General features: G+C 44.8%; 1 protein-coding gene across 3 annotated transcripts in view; it reads right to left on the bottom strand.

The window, feature by feature from the left end:
• Positions 1 to 26535, bottom strand: part of plcd1a (phospholipase C, delta 1a) — a 95173-nt gene that overhangs the window by 28509 nt on the left and 40129 nt on the right. For all 3 annotated transcript variants that reach the window (XM_043690855.1, XM_043690857.1, XM_043690854.1), the window contains exons 2-3: positions 15399 to 15563; positions 2804 to 3032 (exon numbers count right to left, since the gene is read on the bottom strand). In XM_043690855.1, the coding sequence (XP_043546790.1) occupies positions 2804 to 3032; positions 15399 to 15563 (394 nt within the window). The remainder of the gene's footprint in view (positions 1 to 2803; positions 3033 to 15398; positions 15564 to 26535) is intronic.

Here is a 26535-nt window from a genome sequence, read left to right as displayed (position 1 = left end):
ACCTCCTCGTGGGAGCACGAGGCAGCGCCAATACAGTCATCGATGTAGCGGAGGAAAAGGTGGGGGGTGGTGCCAGTGTAGCTGCGGAAGATGGACTGTTCCACATATCCTATGAAGAGGCAGGCATAGCTGGGGCCCATGCGGGTGCCCATGGCTACTCCTTTGGTTTGGAGGAAGTGGGAGGATTGGAAAGAGAACTGGGGCGAGAGGTAGTTAAGGAGATAGGGAGGACTGTCAAGGGTTGGATGAGATAACGGAGTTCGCGGAGGGCTGTAAAGCCAGAGGGGGCTATAGAAGTCAGGGAGGGCAGAGGTGCGGCTTGGACACAAGAACACACACGAGGAGACAGTGACAAATGGACAGAGAGCCATCACAAGTCTGTGAGTACAAGGCTGAGGATTAGATTAGATTACTTACAGTGTGGAAACAGGCCCTTTGGCCCAACAAGTCCACACCGCCCCACCGAAGCGCAACCCACCCATACCCCTACATTTACCCCTTACCTAACACTACGGGCAATTTAGCATGGCCAATTCACCTGACCTGCACATCTTTGGACTGTGGGAGGAAACCCACGCAGACACGGGGAGAACGTGCAAACTCCACACAGTCAGTCGCCTGAGGCGGGTATTGAACCCGGGTCTCTGGCGCTGTGAGGCAGCAGTGCTAACCACTGTGCCACCGTGCCGCCCACAGGAGTGGACTGGACTCACTGTGCTTTAAGAAACTTGCAAGACAGTCCACACACAGCAAAGTCTTATAAACAGCAACATGATTTAAAAGTAAAACCAGGTTATCTGGTCACATGCTGCAGACTGAGAGATAAACTTTAGCTAAACACTGGAAAAATCTCCCCATACTCTTCAGAGGACTGGTGTTCTTCAGGGCAGTGGCAAGCTGGGGTTTGGAGTGGGAGTATCACCCTCTGAATCATAGGCTTGTGTTTTATCCACTAAACTGCACAAGCAGGCATCAATGAAGAGTGGCCTTACATTGAACAATACTGCTTCAGGAAGCAGAAGGGTCAGGGAAGGTTCCCGTGCTCCTATTCTTACTGCAGAGCTGTATTAGTTTGCCTGTCCCCATCCAGGCCGATTTCCTCCCTCCAGCACTTTGACCCCACACCCACACGAGTGGTATCAGACACCATGACCTCACTGTTTGCTGTTTGAAATAACAGATGTGGGAAGAAAAAAAAGAGAAGGTTCCTTTCAGGAGCCAGCACTGAAGCTCGAGCCAATTGTTCCGAGAGCAGGAAATAGCATTATCTGGTCACTGCCTTTGATTATTCAGACCAGATTCCACTTATCTGCAGGTTTGTAAAGATGGTCGAGATACCAGTTACCATGGATTATTTATTTTAAACTTGTTCTAGGGCCATATGGTTAACGTGCATCTCCAAACGAGACATGACCCCATGTGCCTGTTGCTGACTGATACAAAAGATCAGGAGCACCACATTGGATGGGTCTGTGTCTCTCTTCACGTCTGTGTCGTAAGATCTATCCTCCTCCCACATGCGGTCTTCATCCCTCAAATCATTATTACCAGTGTGTCGTTTGTGTGGCTTTTTTTGGGGCAGGTGGGGGCTTGCTTCTTACTTCCTCTAACTACCACTAAGATTGCACTTCAAAAGTTGTCCAATGGCTACAACGGGTTTCGACGATACCCGGAGGTTGAGGAAAGCACATGTAAACGCAAGCCCTCATTCTGCATTCCAACAGGGTGAGTGGAGGTGGATTCCTATTTTACTTGCTATGTCATAGCACACTATCTTCACCTGTACCCAAGTGCAAGCCTCCAAGTAAACAGATAGTGGGAAACAGATGGGTCCAACAGATGTGTGAAGCTTCCTGTTGCTGAATAGCCCACTTTCCATTCTATTGCCAAGGTGTGGCATGCAGAATGGTTGGGTGAATTTTCTCTCTCTAATCATGCATTTTCTGTGAAGACTCACCACTTGTTTAAGCACCTGCTTGGACACAGGCAGAGATTTCAATGAGTGGCATCTGGGAAGAGGAGGGGGACACAAAAATTCATTCTTGGGAGATGGGCTACACTTGCTGGGACACTCTTCCTTAATCACCCTGCAGAAGTTGGTGGCGAGTTATCCGCTTGAACACGTGGCCAATGCTGCATATGTGGACCCACAATCCCCTGAGGGAGGGAATTCCAGAATTTTGACCCAGCGACAGTCAAAGAACAGGGCACTATATTTCCAAGACTGAATGTTGAATGACTTCACAAGGTGGCTCAGTGGTTAGCAGTGCTGCCTCACAACACCAGGGACCCAGATTAGATTCCAGCTTGGGCGACGGTCTGTGTGGAGTTTGCACATTCTCCCCATGTCTGTGTGGGTTTCCTACCACAATCTGAAGATGTGGGGGTTAGCTGAATTGGCCATGCTAAATTGCCCATATTGTTCAGAGATGTGTAGGTTAGGGATAAACGTAGAGTAATAGGGGAAAGGAATTGGTTTGCATGGGATACTCAAATCAGTGTGGACTTGTTCAGCCAAAGGGCCTGTTTCCACACTAAGGACTCTATGATTTGGAGGGGAACCTGTAGGTGGTGTTGTTCCCACGTATTTGCTGTCCTTGTCCTTTTGGATGCTGGAGACCATGAGTTTTGCCAATGCTGTCAGGGAATGCTTGGTGAGTTGATGTAATGTAGTGCGTCTTGTAAGTGGCACACACTGCTGGAGGAGAGAGTGAATGCATAATGCCAGTGGATAAGGGGGCATTCAAGAAGAATTTTATTTCTTTCCCCACCCCACGTACATTGGATCCCCAGAAAAGGATACTGGTCCAGACGCTCTCTCTTGTTCATCTTTGAGTCTCTTTTCTTAAGCTTGTTGAGGCCGTCAATCCAATGATTGGCTTCCTTCGCGTCACTGGCAACGAGATCCAGGTTCTTCTTCGTGCCCTTGAAGACGATGGTGAAACAGCAGGCAGCAGGGATATCCATGGCAAACTTCTGCATGCCCTCAGACTGGTGACCAGGCCGCAACTCCTGAATGTCATCAATCGAGACTGTGGGAGAACAGCAAAAAAACAGCAATCAGGTCAGAGAGGAGGCAGTGCTCAGAGTATCAACAACAGAAAAACCCACATCAATGTGTCCAGTGGATCATCAATGTGGAATACTGTGTCCAGTTCTGGTCGCCCTATTATAGGAAAGAAGGTCAGAGAGGAGGCAGTGCTCAGAGTATCAACAACAGAAAAACCCACATCAATGTGTCCAGTGGATCATCAATGTGGAATACGGTGTCCAGTTCTGGTCACCCTATTATAGGAAAGATGTGGATGCTTTGTAGAGGGTTCAGAGGAGGTTTACCAAGATGCTGCCTGGAATGGAGGGCTTATCTTACGAAGAGAGGTTGACTGAGCTCGGACTTTTTTCACTGGATAAAAGGAAGAGAGGGGACCTAATTGAGGTGTACAAGATAATGAGAGACATAGATAAAGTTGATAGCCAGAATTGCCAGCAGCAGTTGTGGAAGCAAGGTCATTGGGGACATTTAAGAGACTGCTGAACATGCATATGGTCACAGAAATTTGAGGGTTCGTACATTAGGTTTGCCTTACATGAGGATCAATGGTCGGCACAACATCATGGGCTGAAGGGCCTGTTCTGTGCTGTACTGTTCTATGTTCTAATGCACCATGTAAACATGTAACCGCTCACAGCTAAGCTGAAGTGTTCCTAAACTCTGGCCTGATGTCCCACAGTTAACCCACCCTGGCTACGGACCTTGTGTAGGAAGATGGGATTAGAAAGGATGCCTTTGGGTCAACATGGACAGGATGGATCCCTTCTGTGATGTATTATTTCTATGGTTCTACAACCTCGAAGGTCACCCAAAACTCGGCTGCCACGTCATCACCTGCACAAAGTCGTTTTCAACAATTATTTCTATTCCAGCACTGCTTCCCAGCCAAGATATTTATTGATATTAAAAGTTTTCACCAGTGTTTGCAAATCCCTCCTTAGCCTTGGCCCTTGCCATCTGAAATCTCCTCCAGTCTGACTCCATAACCCGCTGAGATTTTTGCTGTCCTCCAAATCTAGCCTTTTGTGTAAAAATAAATCACTATTATTGGTAGAGTCAGTTGCCTGAGCTCTAAGCTCTGGAATTTATCCCCTAAGCCTTCCCACTTCGACTTGGACCAAGATTTTGGTCTCTGATCCAATCTCTCTCTCTGTGGCTCTGTACTAGACTTTATTTTGTAACACCCCTGTGACGCGTCTGGAAGAGCTTGGTTACATTAAAAAGGTGCCATAAAAATACAAGTTTACTGTAGTGTTGGACGTTAGAAACTCTATTGCAATACCATGTCTGAAAGGGGTCCATCACATTTGGGACAGTGGGGTTGGCAATTTGCAGCAAGGACCTCCAGACAAGAGGTTAGACTGATACATAAATGCCTGGGTAGAAGACTATCCCCATACACCATTCTAAGCCCCAGTGTTTCTGTCAACCACTACCACCACAAACAGCGCAATTGCTGGTGGATTTCCCTATTGTTTGTGAACAGTTCAATAACTATGTTTATCTACAAAGTCAGTGACTGCCTCCAGAAAAAAATAGGAGCAGCACTGCTGCCTCAGTGCCAGGGACCTGGGTTTGGTTCCTTGGGTGACTGTCTGTGTGGGTTTCCACCCACAGTCCAAAGATGTGCAGGTTTGGTGAATTGGCCATGCTGAATATCACTACCTTCCGGAGAGAGGGAGAGAGGGAGAGAGGGAGAGAGAGAGAGAGAGAGAGCTGCGAGAGAGAGAGAGAGAGAGAGAGAGCTGCGAGATCAGGCTGACTCCTCCAGCCCAAACCCGCAGGCTGCTGTGAGGATCCACCTGAAGAAGTGGAAACGTCGGTGAAAGGGATGGCCAGCAGACAGGTGGCAGTGGCTGGAAGAGGGCTGGATGGAGAATGGGGAGGTACGAAACCCACGCATCCCAAGGGCCATGGTTCCAGCTTGGATACAGTGGTAATGGTTATGGCAGAGGCGGAGGCCTGTAACCGAGACCCAGCCAATGTCAAGCAGTGGCTGGAGGAGCAGAGGGGGAACAAGACGACAGATGAGCTTTATTGCAGTAAAATCTTTTATTATATTCAGTGTTTCAAGATGGCGCCAGAGTGTGGAGACATTTTGCATATAACACAAAACAACTTCATTATTTTTGTACGAGACAATAAAAATCCATATAACCCAGCTCCCAGAGATAAATAATTGGACAGGGCTCTAATGCAACTCATACTGCAAGTGTTAGAACTCTTACATTTTACTTGCCTTAATTACCTTCTGTTAAAATAGTCTTGGGCGATAGTTATGGGAGAAAAGGGTCCTGGTTAAGATACAGGTGGCAGTAAGAGATCCATATAACTCAGCTCCCAGAGATAAATAATTGGACAGGGCTCTAATGCAACTCATACTGCAAGTGTTAGAACTCTTTTACATTTTACTTGCCTTAATTACCTTCTGTTAAAATAGTTATGGGAGAAAAGGGTCCTGGTTAAGATACAGGTGGCAGTAAGAGAGTTCAAACAATATTTAAGCAATACCGAGTGTGTATGTAGGTGCATTTGCATGCACAGATGTATCACCACCTCCCCCTCCCCCAATTGCTGAGAAGCTTGCTATCAGAATGTCACAACTGACATTCAAAAGTTGTGACAGTTCAAAACAGAAGTGGGAATAATCAGGAAAGCCAGGTTTCCTGACTCAGTTTTCAAAAATAGACAGGGAGAGAGACACACACACACACAGAGTCTGATCACAGATTGTGACAAGACCTCTCATTTCCATTGTTTGAGAACGTTTGTAGCTTTCCAGCTGTTTCACGAACAGTGAGGTGCATGCAAAATCCCTAGCTCCCCTGTAACTCATTGCTTTTGGGACAACGGAGAAGTGGGAGCCCCCAAGCGGTGATGCCTATCTGGTTTCAAGACACTACTGAGGTGAACCTTCAGAAAATCTATGGAGTTTCCAGAACTTAAGGTTTAGGAAGTTAAAATCGTTCAGGACCCATGAGAAATATAAGGAAAGTACTCAAGCAGAGAATTGGGAGGGCAAAAAGGGCCAGATGACGACTTTGGCAAGTAGGGTTAAAAGAGTGGCTCAAGGTATTCTATAGAGACATTAAAAACAAGAGGTTAACGAGGGAGAAGACAGGAGCACACAAGGATAAAGGAGGGAACTTGTGGTTGGAGGCAGAGAATAAGGGGGCGATCCTAAAATGAGTACTTTGCATTGATATTCATCCAGAAGGATGTGGAGGATAGCAGCATGCTCAGACATTTTGAGATCAAGAAAAAGTGGTGTTGGATCTCTTGAAGAGCATTAAGGTGGATAGGTCCCCAGGGCCCAATTGCATCTACCCTGGATTATTGACAGAGGCAAGTGAGAAGATTGCTGGGGCCTTGACCAAGATATTTGTATCCTCGCTAGCCACTGGAGGGGTCTCGGAGGACTGGCAAGTAGCTAAAGTTGTTCCTCTGTTCAAGAAGGGAAATAGGGATAAATCCAGGAAACTACAGGCCAGTGAGTCTCTCGTCAATGGAGGGAAACTACTGGAAAGAATTCTTAGGGATGCAATTTACATACGTTTGGAAAAGCAAGGAAGTCAGTCCAGGTATTCCCCAATAGGAAACCCTGGATGAATCAGGACATACAGAACCTGCTAAACACCAGGTGTGAGGCCTTCAGATCAGGAGACCCACTCAAATATAAGGAATCCAAGTATGACCTTCGCAGAGCCATTAAGACAGCCAAGGACCAACACCGATCCAAACTAGAGACCCAGCGACTATGGCAAGGGCTGAATGACATCACAGGTTCTAAAAAGAGACAGTGCAAGATAGCAGACGATGGACACATACCTCCCAGATCATCTCAACACCTTTTATACTCGCTTTGAGCAGAATTTCGGCAGAGAGGTAACACCTACTCCGACAAGTCCTAACGAACCTATCCCAACTGTCACTGCATCAGAGGTCAGATCAGTTTTCCTCGTGTGAATCCAAGGAAAGCGATGGGAGCAGATGGAGTACCAGGTCGTGCACTCAGAGCATGCACAGATCAACTGGCAGAGGTCTTCTCAGACATCTTCAACCTCTTCCTGCAGCAGGCCACTGTCCCTGCCTGTTTCAAGAGGGCCAACGTCATCCCTGTGTCTAACAAGGCTCATGCAGCATGTCTCAATGACTACTGCCCAGTGGCCCTAACTTCGATGGTCATGAAGTGCTTTGAAAGGCTGGTCATGGCATTAGTCAACTCCTGCCTCCCCACTACTCTTGACCCACTCCAATTTGCCTATCGGACCAACAGATCCATGTCAGATGCCATATCACTTTCCCTTCACTCCTCCCTAGAACATCTTGACACCAAGAACAGCTACGTAAGAATCCTACTCATTGACTACACTTCAGCCTTCAACACTATTATCCCCTTGAGACTGATTACTAAACTTAGTGATCTCGGATTAAGCCTCACTCTCTGCAACTGGATCATCAATTTCCTGACCCACAGGCCACAATCAGTGAAGATTGGGGACAATATTTCATCAACACTGGAGCCCCCAGAGGTGCGTGCTCAGCCCATTATACTCGCTGTATACCGATGACTACATCGCCAAATACCAAGATTAATGCCGTTTACAGGTTTGCTGATGACACCACCATAGTCAGTCGAATTTCAGATGGCGATGAAACAGACGGGAGGTGGAAGACCTGGAAAAATGGTGCACTGAGAACAACCTAGCTCTCAATGCCGGCAAAACCAAGGAACTCATTATTGACTGTCGGCCCTCCTATACATTAACAGCACAGAGGTGGAATGAGTGGAGAGTGTCAAGCTCCTGGGAGTGGTCATCCACAACAAGCTTTCTTGGACTCTTCATGTGGACGCATTGGTTACAAAGACCCAACAACATCTCTTCTTCCTCAGGCAGCTGAGGAAATTTGGCAATTTGGCAAATACCCTTGCCAACTTTTATAGGTGCACCATCGAGAGCATTCTGTTTGGATGTATCACCACCTGGTATGGCAACTGTACCATTCAAGATCGGAGACGGTTACAGAGAGTGGTGAACTCGGCCCGGACAATCACCTGTACCTGTATTTTTGTTTTTGCCACTGTTTATCTATTATTTACTATCTGTTCTACTTAACTAGGTGATCTGCCTGTATTGCTCGCAAGAACAAGCGTTTCACTGTGCCTCGGTACACGGGACAATAAATTCAATTCAATTCATGGCCTAGTTAGGGAGAGTCAGCATGGCTTTGTGCAGGGCAGTTCATGTCTTACCAATCCAATTGAATTTTGAGCTGAAGGAGGTAATCGATGAGGGTAGAGAAGTGGATGTTAACATAGAACATTACAGCAAAGTACAGGCCCTTTGGCCCTCTGTATTGCACTGACCTGCAAAATTAATTTAGTGGGTGGCACGGTGGCACAAATTAGCACTGCTGCCTCAGCGCCAGAGAGCTGGGTTCAATTCCTGCCTCAGGCGACTGACCGTGTGGAGTTTTCACATTCTCCCAGTGTCTGCGTGGGTTTCCTCTGGGTGCTCCAGTTTCCTCCCACAGTCCAAAAATGTGCAGGTTAAGTGAATTGGCCATGCTAAATTGCCCGTAGTGAGTTGAAGGGGTAAATGTAGGGGAATGGGTCTGGGTGGGTTGCGCTTCGGCGGGTCGGTGTGGACTTGTTGGGCCGAAGGACCTGTTTCCACACTGTAAATAATCTAATCTAATCTGATGCCCATCTAACCTACACTGTTCCATTATTATCCAAATGTATGTCCAATGTCCACTTAAATGCCCTTTAGCATCTTCAAAACCTCAATTAAACCTCCGCTATTCTTTTAAACTGGAGTGTTTGAGCAATTTATGCCCAGTCTCCTCATTTCTGAAATCGGTCTCATGAAATCCTCCTTCTGAACTAGCTCCAAAACAACAACATGCTAAACTGTACACAGCTCTCCATATGTGGTCTTATACAGTTACTTCCATCACCAAATTTGCCACGACATTCCTTTCCTGAAATAAAAATATATTGGGGACCCTTGCCGTGACGGAAATTACCCTTGCTGATTTCTGTATCAATCCCACACTACTCCCCTCCTTACACACCAGAACCCCAGCCTGACCGGGATACTGGAGGGGGACTCTACCAATAGCAGGATTTGTTGTCGATCCCTTAGAGCGTTTTCGAGTGAGTGCCAATGCAGAATTCAGCATTTTGTGAAAGCTTCCAGAAGAGGGGCCTGGCCAACATTTATCTTTCTGCACACCACAAAACAATTCAGCTGGTAATCATTACAATTGCTTTTTGGGAGCTTGCTTTGTATAAATTGACTGCTGTATTTCCTTCAGTGACTACACTGACGAGGAAGCAAAGATGCTGGAGTAATATCACTCGACCAGTCCAGAGGCCCCAAACTAACCTCTGGGTACCCACATCCAAATCCCACCAAGGCAGCTGGAAGAACTTTTAATACATCTGGCATAAAGCTTTGCCACTGTTAGTTGAATAACCTTGTCTGGTTCACCAATGAAGGAAATCTGTTGTCTGACTGACTCACAACTCAACTGCTTTCTACAATGGCAGAAAACCATTAAGTCAAGGATTAAGCACAAGCAACAAATGCTGATTTTACCAATTACGGCCATATCTCATCTAGCAATAAAAAGACATGGCACTGGCTTCTAAGACTTTTATGAAGTTAAGACCGAAAGGCCTCTCCCTGTGTTCTGGGTGCTAGATGATCGAATCTTCAAGCATAGATCGAGGCCATTCAGCCCAATGCTCTGGGCTAGCTTTTCCCCATTAATTGAGCAACATTCTGGGGAGTTTAGAATAATTTGGGGATGATTTCACTGAACATAAAAAAAAACTCAGAGGCGTTGACAGAATAGATGTTGAAAAGAGGTTTCTGTTAATGGAAAAATCTCAAACCAGGGGATGTAATTACAAAATAATGGGACACATTTAAAACTGAGATACAAAGTAAATTGTAATACCTCCCAAAAGGTACTGAATGCCTCGAATTCTCTACCCAAGGATTGGAGAGGCTAGATCAAAAAGTATTTAAAGAGGTGGAGGACAAATTTTTGAAATATCAGGGAATTGAGGGCAATGTAAAGCTGGCATGGAAGGAGTTGAAGCCTGAGATAGATCAGCCATCATCTTGAGAGGCCAAATGGTCTACCCAGATTTCATATGAAACTGTTAAGAGGGGATTCACCAGGTCAATTTCTGCAACAGTGAGGTATGAGGAAAGGTTTAGCAAGTTGGGCTGTACCAAAACGATTTTTGTTTTTTTGAAAAGTATAAACTTTGAGGGAGCTCAAGGGTAGATGCCGAGAGGATGTATCCCTCAAAAGGAATCTTGATACAGAAGGCATTAGTTTAAAAACAAACATCTCCCATTTAAGAGAGATGGAGGAGCATTTTTTCATTCAGGCGTCAATAGTCTGGAATTCTCTTTCTGGATTTAGGTAGATTTTTGATCTATAATGGAGTAAAGGGTTTATTGGGAGGGGTTGGGGTGGCCATTGGGGAAGATGGCCACTGACAGGAAGGTGGAGGAGAGGATACAGATCAGCCAGTGAATGCAGAGCAGACCCGAGGAGCAGAATGGCGTACTCTTATTTTAAAATTTGAGCAGTTAAGAGTCGAATACATTAGAGTCTGAAGTCACACCTAGATCAGTTAAGAAAGTACAGCAGATTCCCTTCCCTAAAAAGGTTATTACTGAACCAGATGAGTTTTTACAAACATCGTTACATAGGCTGGCTTTTTATTAACTTCAAAATTTCACCCACGTGATGGGGTTCAACCCATATTCCCAAAGCATTAGTCTTCAGTTGTACGCTATCACCTCTACCATCAAAGCTGGGCACTTTCCTACCTACACCCACCCCACCAGGGTTTCAACTCCCTTATTAATGAGATGTGGCTGTCACTGGCTGGTCCAGCATTTATTGCCCGCTGTCCTGGAGAAGGCGATGGTGAGCTGACGTTTTGACCCACTGCAGTACTTGGGACAATGCTCGAGTCAAGCTTGAGTGTTGTGGGAGCTACACCCACCCAGGCAAGTGGGGAGATTTTATCATACTTCTGAGTTGTCTCTTGTAGATGGTGGACAGGCTTTAGGAAGTCAGGAGGGGAGTTTCTTGCTGCAGGATTCCTAGTCTCTGATCTACTCTTTAGCCACAGGATGTGCATGGTTCATCCAGTTTAATTTTTGGTCAATCAAAACTCCTAGGATATTAATGGTGGTAATTCAATAATGGTAACACCATTAAAAAGACAAATGATTAGATTCTATGTTCTTAAGATGGGCGTTGCCTAGCACTTGCGTTACATGAATCTCACTTGCCACCTTCAGCCCACATCTGAATATTATCCAGATCTTGCTGCCCTTAGGCAGCTTCAGACTCCGAGGAATCATTAACAGCACTGCATAACATACAATCAAACATCCCCACTTCTGATGTCACATTGGAAGGAAGGTCATTGATGAAGCAGTTGACGAGGGTTGGACCTATGACACAACCTGGAGGAACACCTACAGAGATGCCACGGGGTTCAGATGGTTGCACTCCAACAACCACCATATTTCCCCTACACCAGATATGACTCCAACCAGCAGAGTTCTCCTCCCTCCTCTCTTTCCCCCCACAAATCCAATTCCCACTATCTCCAGTTTTGTCAGGACTCCTTGGTGCCAAGCTCCCTCAAAATGCTGCCTTGATGTCAAAGGAAGTCACACTCAGCTCTGCACCAAGGTTGTAACGAGGTCAGGAACAGAGTGAAACTGGTGGAACCCGAACAGAGTGTCAATAAGCTGATTGTTCCTTTCCAAGCACAGATTGATCATTGTATCAATATTCCTATTGTCACTTTGTTGATGATCGGGTCTATCAATAGGATGGCAATTAGGCAGGTTGGATTATTTAGTTTGATGCACACAAGTCATACATGGACAGTTATCTACATTGCCAGGTAGATGCCAGTGTTTTAGACACATTTGTAGCACGAAAGAAGGCCGTTCACTGAAGGTAGCAGAATAGGTAAATAAGATGGTTAAGGCAGCATATGGTTACTTGTATTCACTGTCTCGACTAATAAAGGAAACAGCAAGGAGATTATGCTGAGATTACCACATTATAAAAAGGATAAGGAGGATGCTGCCTGGTTTGGAGGGTCTGAACTATGAGCAAAGATTGAATTCGCTGGTGTTAATTGGAGCAGAGCAAGCTGGAAGGTGACTTGATAGAGGTGTACAAGATTGAGCAGCATAGATGGACTCGACAGGGAGGCACTTCTTCCATTTGTACAGGGGCCAATAACCAGGAGCTACAGAGAAAGACGCTAAGAAGTCCTTTCTTCCCCCCTCCCCCAACCTTCCCCAGTCAGAAGGTGGTGGGAGTCTTCAACTCACTGCTTGGAAAAGGTGGTTGTCAGGAACTCTTTCCATTTACGCAGTATTTTATATACTCGTGTTGCCATAGCCTCCTGGGTTATGGAAAATGGGATTAGTGCAGTCAGATCTTTGTTAACTTGTGGGGAAGAGATGGGTCCTCCTTTTTGCTTTCACTGCTTCAGGGAAAATAGCCCCAGTCTCAAGAGTTAAAATACTTTGAGGGAAGTTCTCGCTATTTCTCAAAGGCTAACCTTTACGATTTGCGGGTCTTCATTTCCAGCCCAGTATGGTGCTGCTTGTGGATTTTGGGAAGGAGATAGGAGTGAGTTGTGCAGGGTTGAGTATCTGTTGGCTTGAAGGTAGAGGGTGGGGAGGGGGGAGAAATGACCCCTGGTCCCACAGCACATTCCCCTCCAACTGTTAAAAGGTGTAACACCTACTCCTTTACTTCCTTTCTCTTCAGTATCCAAGGCCCCAAACATACCTCACAATGTGGTCTCGTCTGCATTGGGGAAACAAAACAGAATGGGTGACTGCTTTGCAGAACACCTACGTTTGGTTTGGTAAAAAAGACAGAACTTCCAGTTGCCTGTCAAGTCAACACCACTCTGTTCCCTGGCCAGCTGCAGTGCTCCAGAGAAACTCAGTGCAAGCTGGAAGAATAGCACCCCATTTTCCACTTAGAAATTCTACAGTCTTCTGGACTCATTCTCTAATTCAGCAATTTTCAGACTTGAACTCTCATATCCTTAACCCCAACTACTACACACCAGGCCTTATCACATGGTCTGCTATAACACACCACCCATTTGTTAGCCACTGCCAGTCCCCATTAAGGGTTTTCATCCTCCTAGCCTGATCACTGTCCACTCTTACTTGTCCAACTGTCCTTTTCTCTTTTTGGACTCTACCTTCCACCTATCATTTACTCCTTATCCCCTCCCCCCCACCGTATCTTCTCCATTAAAACTGATATTTTCCTCGCTGCCATCCGTTCTGAGGAAGGGTCACTGGACCCAAACATGAACTTTGCTTTCTCTCCACAGCTACTGCCAGACCTGCTGAGCTTTTTCCACCAATTTCTATTTTTATCTCTGATTTCCAGCATCTGCAGTTCTTTCGGTTTCTTATTTCAAATAATTCAGCATTCTCCCATTTTGTAGCCACTCCATTCTCCCACCTACCAGTCAACCGTTCTCCTCTAGTAAATTGTCTGCTGCAACCTCCCGCTTCAGTCCACAACAGTGACCACAGAAGAGAAGCAGCACCTTATAAAAACATGTAGGGGAGACGCTTTTCCTGATTTGTCACCCCAGTGATTAACTTTTCAGGGGGAGATTGCCCACCACATCCATATATTTTGAAAGCTTCCCAGTATTCTCTCTCTATCCCACTTCTGGAAGCCCCCTCCCCCTGCACCCAGCTGGCTTAAAACGTGAAACCTAATAAAAGGCGAGAGGAACTGTGAAACACGAGACAATATACAAAATCTCAAATGGATTTATGCAATGATGCAGCTCAATGCTGATCCTCTTGAACGATCTGATCAGAGGGTTGAAGGGTGATTTAAGGAGAGTTGTAAATCCCAAGTTTATCAAAGGCTGCTTTGTTATATTAAAAGGAGTGCCTTGTAATTGCCAGTCATAATCAACTGTCTTTTGGTGTTTACTTAATTACTCAGCCTCATCACCATTTGCCGCTCCTGCTGCCCATGTGAGGGCTTATCGTCACATTCCTAAGGCACAGAATCATCATCTCCATCACCCCCCCCCTCCAGTGTTTTGGGCAAAATGGTGACACAAAGGTCAATGAGCCATCCAAACCGCAGGGTGCTCACACGATCCTGGCCCCATCACATTCTGAAGCTCCCCACTGGCTGTGCCCTGGGTGAAGCACAGAAGCCCATTTTATCGGAGCCAGCCTGGAGCGGTGTGGATATGGAGAGGCCTTGTGTGTGTACAGTTCCTGTGCAGGAAGCTCTGATGGGAGAGAGATGGCCACCATTTCAACAACGTGTACCTATACAAAGGTAACAAAATATCCTAGAACATCCCACGTGACCGTTATAAAACAAAATGATATGTTAAAAATATCCACTGATGGCAGAGTTTTGATGCTTCCAGTTCCCTCCCCTCTGGCTTTAAACAGCTTTGTGAAGGAAGACAGACACAAATTTTCATAACCTTCTCTGGGAACAGAAGACAAAAAAGATGTTTCACTCCTGAACATCTGACTTTTAATTTTAAAAGGTATACAGGTCATTCTGTTATAGCATGTGTTTTGTTAACACAAATGCATCATAACACAATTGACAAATTGGGAATACTGTCTCTAAAGTATGAAAGTTTTAAAGCTTGTAGTGGTTATGACACAATTCCAGCTCCATTAGATTAAATGGTGCTACTATTTCACAAATGTTTTTATAATACGGGATTGCACGAGAACAGAATTACCAGGTTATAGAAGAACTGATTCAGATTGTTCCAGATTTCCATGCCTCTATGAATGTTACACATAAATGTTTTTCAAAAAGTGATTTCCCCCTTACTGACCTGTAGTCAAATAGCTATCAACTCTTCTTTTTTTTAGATTAGATTAGATTAGATTAGATTAGATTAGATTACTTACAGTGTGGAAACAGGCCCTTCGGCCCAACAAGTCCACACCGCCCCGCCGAAGCGCAACCCACCCATACCCTACCCCTACATTTACCCCTTACCTAACACTACGGGCAATTTAGCATGGCCAATTCACCTGACCTGCACATCTTTGGACTGTGGGAGGAAACCGGAGCACCCGGAAGAAACCCACGCAGACACGGGGAGAACGTGCAAACTCCACACAGTCAGTCGCCTGAGGCGGGAATTGAACCCGGGTCTCTGGCGCTGTGAGGCAGCAGTGCTAACCACTGTGCCAAAAGAAATTAAAAGTAAAAAGGTTTAATGTTAAAGTTTGAAGGTTAGACTCACAGATTTGGGTCCTGGCTGACTTCAGGAGTTTTTGCGAGTCGTACCACACTGTTCGACAGTCCTCGAGCAGCTTGTAAAAACGGGGCTTCATCCAGGTGCTGGATTTGATCTTCTGTAGGTTGCTGCCTTTCAGCATGGCATTCAGGTCATCATCGTTGATAAAGCCTTGTGATGTAAAAGAAAATTCAACATCAAAAATGCAATGAGGGAAGTTGGGGGGGGGGGGGGGGGGGGGGGGGGGGGGGGGGTAGGGTGCTTTAAGGTGGAAGACAGATGAGGGCAGTGCAATAGCAGGGGTATTAGGGCTTTCAGCCCCTCAAGCCTGATTGCCTTTCAGTAATATTATGATTGATCTGATTCCTGCTTTTATCTCCACTTTCCTGTCTAACCACTGCAATAGCTGTTCATTCTCTTGCCAAAAACTTAGCTCCTCCTTAAAAGATTAGATGACAGATCACTGATCATGAAGGAATGTCAATATTTCCACAGTCAGATGGTGTGTGCGCTAGAGGGGAATATGCAAGCAGTGGCGTTCCCATGTATCTGCGCTTGTCTTTCTAGATAAAAGAGTCACTGGTTTGGGACTTTATGGAGTGCCCTAAAAAGGACTCTTGGTGCGTTGCTTTAGTTTATCTTGCAGACAGTGCACGTTACAGCCCCAGTCTACCATTGGAAGAGAAAAGCATGAATTTGTCATCATATGGTTGGAATGCCAAACAAGTAATCTGTCACTTCCTTATGAAGGGCTTTTGCCTAAAACGTCGATTTTCCTGCTCCTCGGATGCTGTCCGACCTGCTGTGCTTTTCCAGCACCACTCTCACCTTGGCTCTAATCTCCAGCATCTGCAGTACCCACTTCTGCCAACCAACTGGGCTGCTTTACTCAGGATGGTTTTTGAACTTAGGAGGGCTGCTGGAGTTACAGCCACCAGTCAAGTGGAAATCGGGCAGGACAGAAAAACACATGAAGCATAACAGATAAAGTACTGCAGCAGAGGCAAAATTACTTGAGAATCAATTCATTGCTGGGGGACTTTTACACAAAGGGTAGTCATAATCTAAAACCTTAGTATTTAAGATTTTTGCCTGATCGGGATATTCTGGAAAACGGAAGATGACTTACAGAAGGAGAGATGACTACGACTGAGTGAAGATTTCTTGTTCCTATTTAATCTCTCGCTGAATAGACACAGCAAATCTTGTGCTGTACAGTTAAACCTAAATTTACAGCATCAAAACCAAGACCAAAAACAAAGTCAAAAAGTGCAGTTTATTTTAGGAGTATTTCAGAAGTGAGCCCACCACAACCTTCGTGACTGGACAATTAGAAATGGGCAATAAATGTTGCCTAGTCTGTGAGCAAATAAAAAAAAAGTGTAGCATTAGAAAATACGTGTCCCTTGACGGTACGTTTATTAAAATCACGAGTGCCTTACACTCCAGACACACTCCATATCTTATAGTAGCACAGTCAAATCTTAACTTGTGATCATTTTATACTCTTCATCTCAAACAAGTCAATGGAACACACTACTTCAGCAAAAGCAAGTGCAAACATTCACTGGGACACTAACAAGAGTAACTTGCACTTAGAGGCTTAACACTTTAGCATCGGAGTCAGTCGCTGGGAATCTGTTCAGCAAGAGATGGACATTCAGTCATGTAAGCGAAAATGATTAGTGAGGGGAGCAGAAAGAGGTGAAATAGAAAAATATCAGGAGGACCTAGAATAAACTACGAACAGCTTACTTCTATTATCCACTTTGGTGGCAAGAACAGGAAGGCAGATTACTACCTCAATGGAATCAATTTAGGTAAAGGGGCAGTACAGAGACATCTGGGTGTTCTTGTACACCAGTCAAAGACAAGCATGCAGGTACAGCAGATAGTGAAGAAGGCTAATAGCATGCTGGCCTTCATAACAAGAGGGATTGAGTATAGAAGCAAAGAGGTGCTTCTGCAGCTGTACAGGGCCCTGGTGAGACCACACCTGGAGTACTGTGTGCAGTTCTGGTCTCCAAATTTGAGGAAAGACATTCTGGCTATTGAGGGAGTGCAGCGTAGGTTCACAAGGTCAATTCCTGGAATGGCGGGATTACCTTACACTGAAAGACTGAAGCAACTGGGCTTGTATACCCGTGAGATTAGAAGACTGAGAGGGGATCTGATTGAGACATATAAGATTATGAAAGGATTGGACACTCTAGAGGCAGGAAACATGTTTCCGCTGATGGGTGAGTACCGAACCAGAGGACACAGCTTAAAAATACAGGGTAGACCATTTAGGACAGAGATGAGGAGAAACTTCTTCACCCAGAGAGTGGTGGCTGTGTGGAATGCTCTGCCCCAGAGGGCAGTGGAGGCCCAGTCTCTGGATTCATTTAAGAAAGAGTTGGATAGAGCTCTCAAGGATAGTGGAATCAAGGGTTATGGAGATAAGGCAGGAACAGGATACTGATTAAGGATGATCAGCCATGATCATATTGAATGGCAGTGCAGGCTTGAAGGGCTGAATGGCCTACTCCTGCACCTATTGTCTACAGTTCAGATTGTGAAGATTCTCATCTTGCACTCAGGACAAATACTAGAATGCTACATTCCAAAGAATCACAACAAGTTGTACAACTGGAAAGTCAACTGATTACTTCAGCCATGGAGATAGTAACAGGAATCTAGCAGCTGCTCAAAGTCCCAGCTAACTAAAAACAAAAAAAATGCAAGAATTGAACATGCTCCTTTTTCATGCAGGGGCCAGGTCCCTGCGTAAGAACATAACCCATTTAAATGTAAACAGGCCACAGATTGGCTGATCAAATCAAACAAGATGTTCCTTCTTTTTCTTGTAACTCGGCAGATTACAGACCAGTCCATGCTTGCAAAACCCAAAGCATCTGTCAGACCTGATTCTGTGATAAGTTTGTTCAGTACGTGCTGCCTACTGTGCGCTAATGGATACACTAACAACAGATTTGAGATCAGCCACGTTCAAACTGGTTCATTTACACTTGCACTGGAAATAATAATATGTTCAATTCTTGCACTTTGAACATTCTAGAAGCTTGGGCAGCCTCTAGTTTCACATGGCAACAACTTGGCTCTTCAGAGCTGTGCAAATTTGCCAAATCAGCACCTTTTGTCCTGTCATATAAAAGGTTGTGATAGCTTGAAAATTTGACACTCCTGCATTTCCCCTGAAGTACACAAGATGGAAAGAGTTGAGTGTGTGGTGCTGGAAAATCACAGCAGGTCAGGCAGCATCTAAGAAGCAGGAGAATCAATGTTTCTCATCAGGAATTCCTCATTAAGGGCTTTTGCCAGAAACGCGATTCTCCTGCTCCTCTGATGCTGCCTGACCTGCTGTGTTTTTCCAGCACCACACAACTCTGATCTTCAGCATCGGCAGTCCTCACTTTCGCCTACAAAGATGAAAAGATTCAGCAACATGTTTGTCGTGTTGACTATTGCTGGAGATTTAGCATATGCCATCCAAACACTTATTTGAATTTGTCCACCTTCATGTCAGTAATAAAGTGTCTGTGGTTGCACATCTAATTCTGTATAAAATATCCTGATAGGTGTGCTCACACTTATAATAATGTATTAAAAATACAATCTTCACATACCAACTGTGCTTGCATTTATTCTCCCTTACAAACACAGATCTATTTACATAATCAGGATTAACATGGCTTTTGTTTACCTGGATCTTTCCTGTTGCTCTCTGACATAGAATTCCAATCTTCGTTCTCCTTTACCAGATCAATTGGTTTTGTTTTCCAATTTCTCAATTTTGGACTTCCAGCAGTGGTCTTCATTTTCCCTGCCCTGGTCATCTGTCTCCTGCCCCTTGGCACTCCTCTTCGACTCCTCACATCTCGTCTCCTGTCATTTGATTTCTCATGGCTACTCCTCACAGCCCCACTCCCAATACCGGGTTCCTTTCTTCCATTCTTCATAACCCAACTTCTATCTTTCACATTCTGCTCTCTGTCTTGTGTATCTTGCCTCCCAGCTCTCAGAACACATTGTTCATCTCCAAAATCTTGACTCCCAATCCCTGACCCCGTGCACTCAATACCAGGATCCACACTTTCAACTCTGGGATCCAGACAGTCAACTCCTGTCCCTAGACTCCCAGTTCCTGGCTCCCCACCCACTAGCTCCAGCTCCCTACACACAACCTTTGGGGTTGGAGACCCAAGATTTGAGCCTGTACCTGGAGTCGCTAGGCCGTGAGCACAAAGCTCTGAGCTCCTAGCTAGAGAGTCTGGGCCCTCACCCCCAAGCTCAGCGCCCTTACCCAGAGCCTCTGGGACCCTAACCCCAAGATCTGTACATCTATCTAGAGTATTTTGGTCCCCAGCCCCAAGCTTTGGGCTCCTAACTACTGTAACTAGGTCCTCATCCAGGTTCCCAGCTCCAGACCCTAAGCCCTTACCTAATAACACCAGATCTCCAGCCCCAGGCTTTGGGCTCCTGTTTACCGACTCTGAATCCCCAGCCTCAGACTCCAGACTTTCAACTTTTGGCCCCAGACTTTCAACTCCTGACACCGGGCTCCCAAGTCCACGATCTAAACTCCCATCCCCAAGCTCTAGGTTTACAGGCCTCCAAGCCTTCCCACCAACATTGGTCTGCCTTATGCCATCTTTAGACGATGATCCATCAATCTCAGCCTCTGCTCCCCCCTTGATGGAAGAGGAGGTCCCGCTTTCTGACTCCGCACTCTCGCTGTCGGAATCTGTTCTGGAGTGGACCCACCAGCCGAGGAGGATAGAGAGTCCACTCACTGCCAGGCTGAGGAGCAGCAGCATGAAGATGACGAAGTCCATTGGTCAGATACTTGGCTGCCCATCTGTCCCTAGGGAGAACGGTCACAACGCAAAACTGGTACTCCAGGAAAATAGATAAAAATATCACTCTCAGGTGGCAGGGGAGGGACAGGAAGCTGGGGTTTGCGCTTCAATCAGGGAACAGTCCAATCCAAAAGCTATTCCTTCAAATATTTGAAAAACACAAAGTAGAATGCATTTGCCATTTTAGTTTCATCGTTGATCAAAGAGGCTTTTTTTGCAAGCATCTCTTGCTCAACAGACACAAACCTGAGGCAACACAGAATCCTATCCTAAACTTGCAGTCCAAAACAAACAAGCAGTGAGGAAACTCTACGAGTATTGGGGGCTGTTTGGGATTGAAGCAGCCACAGTTGCCAAATGAATCATCAACGGAGGCAGAGCCAAGGGCATATGGTGAACAAATGTAGAAAGGTCTACATAAAAATTGAGAGATAGCATTAGACTAGATTGATTCCCAGGGTGAGTAGGTTGCCCTATGAGGCGAGATAGAGTAGAACAGGGCTCTACGCTCTGGAGTTGAGGAACACACATGGCAATGTATTAAAAAAATTGAGAGCTTGGCAGGGCAGATGCTATAGAGGCTGTTTTCCTCAGCTGGAGAATTGGGTGAGGTGGCAAGCAGTTACACCTACAAAATAATGGGTTGGTTAGATTAGATTTCTTACAATGTGGAAACAGGCCCTTCGGCCCAACAGCCCTTCAGCCCAACAAGTCCACACCGACCTGCCGAAGCGCAACCCACCCAGACCCATTCCCTTACATTTACCCCTTCACCTAACACTACAGGCAATTTAGCATGGCCAATTCACCTGACCTGCACATTTTTTTTGGATTGTGGGAGGAAACCGGAGCACCCGGAGGAAACCCACACGGATACGGGGAGAATGTGCAAACTCCACACAGACAGTCGCCTGAGGCGGGAATTGAACCCAGGTCTCTGGCGCTGTGAGGCAGCGGTGCTAACCACTGTGCCACCGTGTCGCCCATTGTTTGGTGTGAGAAATTTCTTCTTTGGAATTCTCTACCCCAATGCAACGTGAATGCTTGGTATTCAAAATCGAAATCAACGGAGTTTTGGTCACTTTGGGAATTAAGGAAAGGGTGGATAGGGAAAGAACATAAATATTAATTGGGAACAGAAGTAAACCGCCTAGCTACTAGAGCCTACTGCACTACTCAAGAGGATAATGGCTATTCTGGTTCCTCCATATTGTCACTGACCCCTGCTAACCTGTTATTATTGAGTAGGGTCTGGCAGGGATGCCGGAGGCTGAATGAAATTGGAAACAGATGGTCATATGTTAAAGGGTAATTTGGTGAAAACTTGACTGAGTGTATGAGGAACAAATAAGTGGAGTTGGAGTTGGTGCTGTGACAGACTGACCTGAAAAGTTCACCCATGGACTCTTAACTAATATTTTACCCCCTTGCTTAATCTACTTCTATCTTAAAAACAACGTCTGCTCTCACTGCCTCTTGAGGAAGAGTTCCAAAGATGCAGGACTCAATTCTCATCTTGATCTTAAATGGGTGGACCTTATTTTTACAGCGGTGATCACTAGTTCGATATTCTCCGACAAAAGGAAACATCCTCTCCACGATTTTCGTGGCCCCTCTAGACCTGTATTTCAATTAAGTCGCCTCTCACTCATTTAAATGCTAGTGGATAGAAGCCTAGTCTGTCCAACCTTTCCTTCTCAGGCAACCCACTTAATCCAGTTAGGTTGAATAAACTTTCTAATGTATTTACATTCTTCCTTAAATATGGTGATAATCTGTACGGTACACTGCTCCAGATGTAGTCTCACCAATACCCTAGATAGTGGAAGTATAACCTCCCCATTTTACATTCAAATCCCCTCACAATAACCAAAAACATTTTATCAACTTGACCTGATTTCTAGCTGCATTTGCATGTTAGCATTTTCCAATACCTCACCGCTTTAGGTACAATGCTTTTTTTTCCAATATCTCATTTTCACACATTATACTCCGGATGGCACATAACCTCATAACCCATCCCTTTATAGGGTCCTTTTGCCAAGTTCACAACTTCCTTTTCTACGTATCTTTGTGTCATCAGCAAACTTGGCAACCATTCCTCTCTCGTTTCATGCAAGTCATTTATATAAATTGTAAAATGTTGAGGCTCCAGCAATGATCAGTGTATCACACCAAAACATGCCAACTAGAAAACTATGACTCACTTATACCTCTGTCTCATGTTAGCAACTCAAGCTCCTATCTATGGCAATGTGTTACGCCCTAAACCATGAGATTTCAGTTTCGGCAATGACATTTGATGTGACACTTTATCAAATGCCTTCAAGAAATCCAAGCATATCTAAATCAAAATATATGGTAAAATATGACTTTCCCTTTCACAAAACCATGTCAATATAGCCTTATTACCTTGAATGTCTCTGAAGTGCTCTTTTAATAATAGTTTCTATGTTTTTAGAAATGTAATGTTTTTAAAAATAGCTTCCAACATTTTCCCTGTGACAGATATTAAACCAACAGGCCTGCAGTTTCTGTCTCCTGCTTTTTTTGAAGGTAGGAGTTATTCACTATGTTCCAATCAAATGGAATCTTCCAACTCTTGTTCGGAAGAGTCATATCAGACTCTACGTTTATTCAGTTTCTCTTTTCACAGAGGCTGCCAAACCTGCAAAGTTTCTCCAGCATTTTATGTTTGTTTCAGATTTCCAGCAGTATTTCACTTTTGTGGGGGGTGTCTGGAATCACTTGTAGGCCAAACCAGATGACAGCGGCAAATTTCATTCTTAATTTACTATTAACAGTCATCAGATGGATTCGTATGACAATCAATGACAATTTCATGGGTAGCTTTCAATTCCAGATTTTATTATTTTAAAATTCCACCAGCTGCTGTGGTGGGTGTGGGAATCAGCGACAGGCTCTGGGGGTTTCAGAGCAGTACCAAGGAGGTGAATAGCTCAATTGGCTTGATGACTGGTTTGCGACGCAGTCTGATGCCAACAGCACAGATTCAAATCCTCAGCCAGCTGAGGTTACCATGAATCCTGCCTTCTCAACTTCACCCAAGGCATGGTGGCCTTCAGGTTAAACTCACCACAATTGTCTCTCTCTAATAAGAGGGCAGCCCTGTTGTCCTCTGAAACTATGGTGATGTTTAACCTTAATTGCAGTGTTGAGTGATGAGACAGAGAATTTGGTTCTCCTGGCTCATTGAGAGCAGACCACACCCTAGGCAGCTCCACATTAATGAAGTGAGTTCATCACAACTACCAAGTGCGATCCTAGAATGGAAGAGACACTTGCGTTTACCCATGGACATTGGGTAAATGCTCTCATAAAAAGTAGGCAAATTCAAAGTCAATGGATAGTACAAAACTAGAGCATTCCTGGCTTTGAGATATTAAATTGGCATTGGAAGTGCAGAATTACTGAAATGCCTGCCTTGTGATAAAAGTTATCAAACTGCTTTCTTAAAAAGATAATAAATCTCTCAAATGGTGACGCCCAAAGAGCCAGATTATTTCCCATTGCCATTGGTGACTGGTTACAAAGTCCAGCGATATTGTAGAATGCCATTGTTTGACCAGGGTGTCAAGCCTGATTTCTAACAAAGGACAGGTGATTCAGAGAGGCAAGGATTAAGCCTGACGAGCAACTTAGCGGTGGTGATAGGGCTGAAAAGAGAACAGACAGGGCTGAGGTGAGGAGAACTTGCTTCCCTCTGGGGGAACGGAGTGCCTTTAAAATTCTCTCAGAGGAATGCAGATGCTCCATCATTGAAATTACAGCAGATACAGAGTATGTTTTGCATCCCAGCGAATCAAGGGATAGAGGGAGCAGATGAGAAAGTGGAACTGAAGTAAAAGATTAGCCATAAATGCCATAGCATACCCAATAGGCCATGGGGCAAACTCTTACCATTTCTTAGGATGTGAGAGGCTTTGAGAGTTGGCAGAGAGGATTTAACAGAATGATTCCAGGGGTGAGGGAATTTATTTGGCATGTTTGTTTGGAAAAATCTGGGGCACTCGCCTTGGGACGAAAAGTTTGAAGGTAGATTTGATCCTTTAGCAGCCTGGGCCTTTAGATCTGGGGTCTGGCAGAGCGCTGTTCTGCTTGTAATTTTGGGAAATGGCATGCATCATGGGTGGACACCACGAAAGAGGAAAAAGGTTAATGTAAGCAAAAAAAAAAACACACACACACAGTCATTATTTACTTGGCTAGCATCAACCTAATCGGAGGGGCCAGCCAAGAACAACAAACAGAACTGATAAGGACTCATTGCTGACAGTTTCACTGACACACACACACACACTTTTGAATTGGTCTCAGTCCCAAACATCAGGATACCAAGGCAAAGAAAGGTACAAAATGGCCAATTCTGTCAGTCAAGGAAACTATCAAGTCCTCCACCTATCTCAGCTACTTCCTGAGGAGCTCAGTAGTACTCACAACACCAGCCAGGGACCAAGGGCTGTTCACTGCCACACCTACAATTCACCTGTGGCCACCTCAGCCAATAGTTCTCTGCTGAGAGTTGCAAGTCAATGCCTGCAGTGTCAACCCAGCAGAGATTCACTGGATTTCCCTCTTGGAAAAAGAAATGTTGCCAGGGAAGTTGAAAATAACCCAGCTTTCAAGGAGTAAGTGAAAGCGTCACATTAAACAAAGAGAGTAAGCCAATATGACAAGTGGCTCCTGGCAGAGGAAAGTATTAGGTGTCAAAATTTCCCATCCACAAATCAAGAATGAAAAACAGGACAGTACGCAAAAGAGGGAGTTGGCAATCACCACGTGCTTCCTATTTGGGCTTTGCTGACCTTCCAAGGATTAGAGGGAGGGAGAAGAGCTGGGTGCACATCAGAAAGTCACCTGTCTCAAACCCAGTCGGTACCTTGCCCCGATGTACGCCTGCTGCCACCATCCTCTTTCCCAGTATGGATCTACAAGGCTAATGGGGTAGAAAGCCACTTCCCATTCTAACTAGAAGAGGCTCTTGAATTGAAGATCAAGTATCTTATTGCAATCACAGGTCATGTTGGCAGAATAGACATTATTACAGAGACTGAGGAAGACCTGGACATTGGATATTCAAAGGAGTGAGACCCAAAGCTATTCTGCTCATGGTCATAGTAAGTGGTACTTAGGGTTAATACTGAGGAGTGCCTTTTCATAACATCAAAGAGGCGTTTTATTTTTTATAAAAGATTACATGGAAAGCAATCACAGCAATGAGGGTGTCAATTCAGGCAACAGCTTAATAGGACTTGTCTTCCCATCTTCCTTTAATTTTGATATCAACAATTTCTTGTTAAAAATTATCACAAGGAACCTTCAGTAGTAATATACAACAGACAAACCTATTGTCATGTTTAAACCAAAAGTTGAATGCTGATCTGCTTTAATTCAAAAGCATTACAAGCTTAAAAACTGGTTGGTTAAGTTAATCGAAGTTCACTGGCCATATGGTGGACATGCCTGGGCATTACAACAGAGGAAAGATTAGCACAAATATTTAGGTTAACCAGATTGAAATTTCAGGACCTTGACATGAACTGCAAGAACCTGAGGTTATGTTCAAAAAAATTACAGGCGGCCTCTTCAGGATCGAAAATTAGGAAAGGTAGAAGCTTGGAACTCTCACAACTGGTCATTGACATCGGATAAATAGTCAATTTTAAATTTGAGATTAATAGATCTATGTTGGCCAATAAGTATTAAACAATAAACGTAAACGATAAGTCCTTTGTAAAAGCACCTTCGATGTAATTAAACATCCCAAGGTGCCCCACAAGAGGGCAGAATGACACTATGGAGACCAGATGGTGAAGGGGCTAGACTTTAAAAAGTATCTTTGAAAAGGAGGAAAGGAAGGTACTGTGTTTTATATAAAAACGTTCAGCATAAACATCCCCACTTCATATCCGACGTGCCTCAACTGCCAAGGATCAATACACACAAACCCCCAGACAGTTTGCATTGTATCTCTCCAATCTCTGCCAAAATGTATGAACTTATACTTCAGTATTAAGTTTCATAATAGGAACTCCTTTCCATTTGTAATACAAAAACACCACACAAAATCTGAACATTTTTTCAGGCATCCTTTGATAACAGCATATTGTTGCAGAGGCAGGCAATGAGAGAGATGCTGAATTATAGAACCAGCTTTCTCAAGAAAAACACATTCTGATAAAATTTCCATTCATCGTCCACCAGGCCTTCCTTGGGAAAGTGTGCAAACCTTGTGCAAAGTTTGAGCTGGCAATGTCATT

The sequence above is a fragment of the Chiloscyllium plagiosum genome, chromosome 5 (genome assembly GCF_004010195.1).
Source record: "Chiloscyllium plagiosum isolate BGI_BamShark_2017 chromosome 5, ASM401019v2, whole genome shotgun sequence".
Lineage (NCBI taxonomy): Eukaryota > Metazoa > Chordata > Chondrichthyes > Orectolobiformes > Hemiscylliidae > Chiloscyllium > Chiloscyllium plagiosum.
This window is presented reverse-complemented; position numbering and strand designations above follow the sequence as displayed.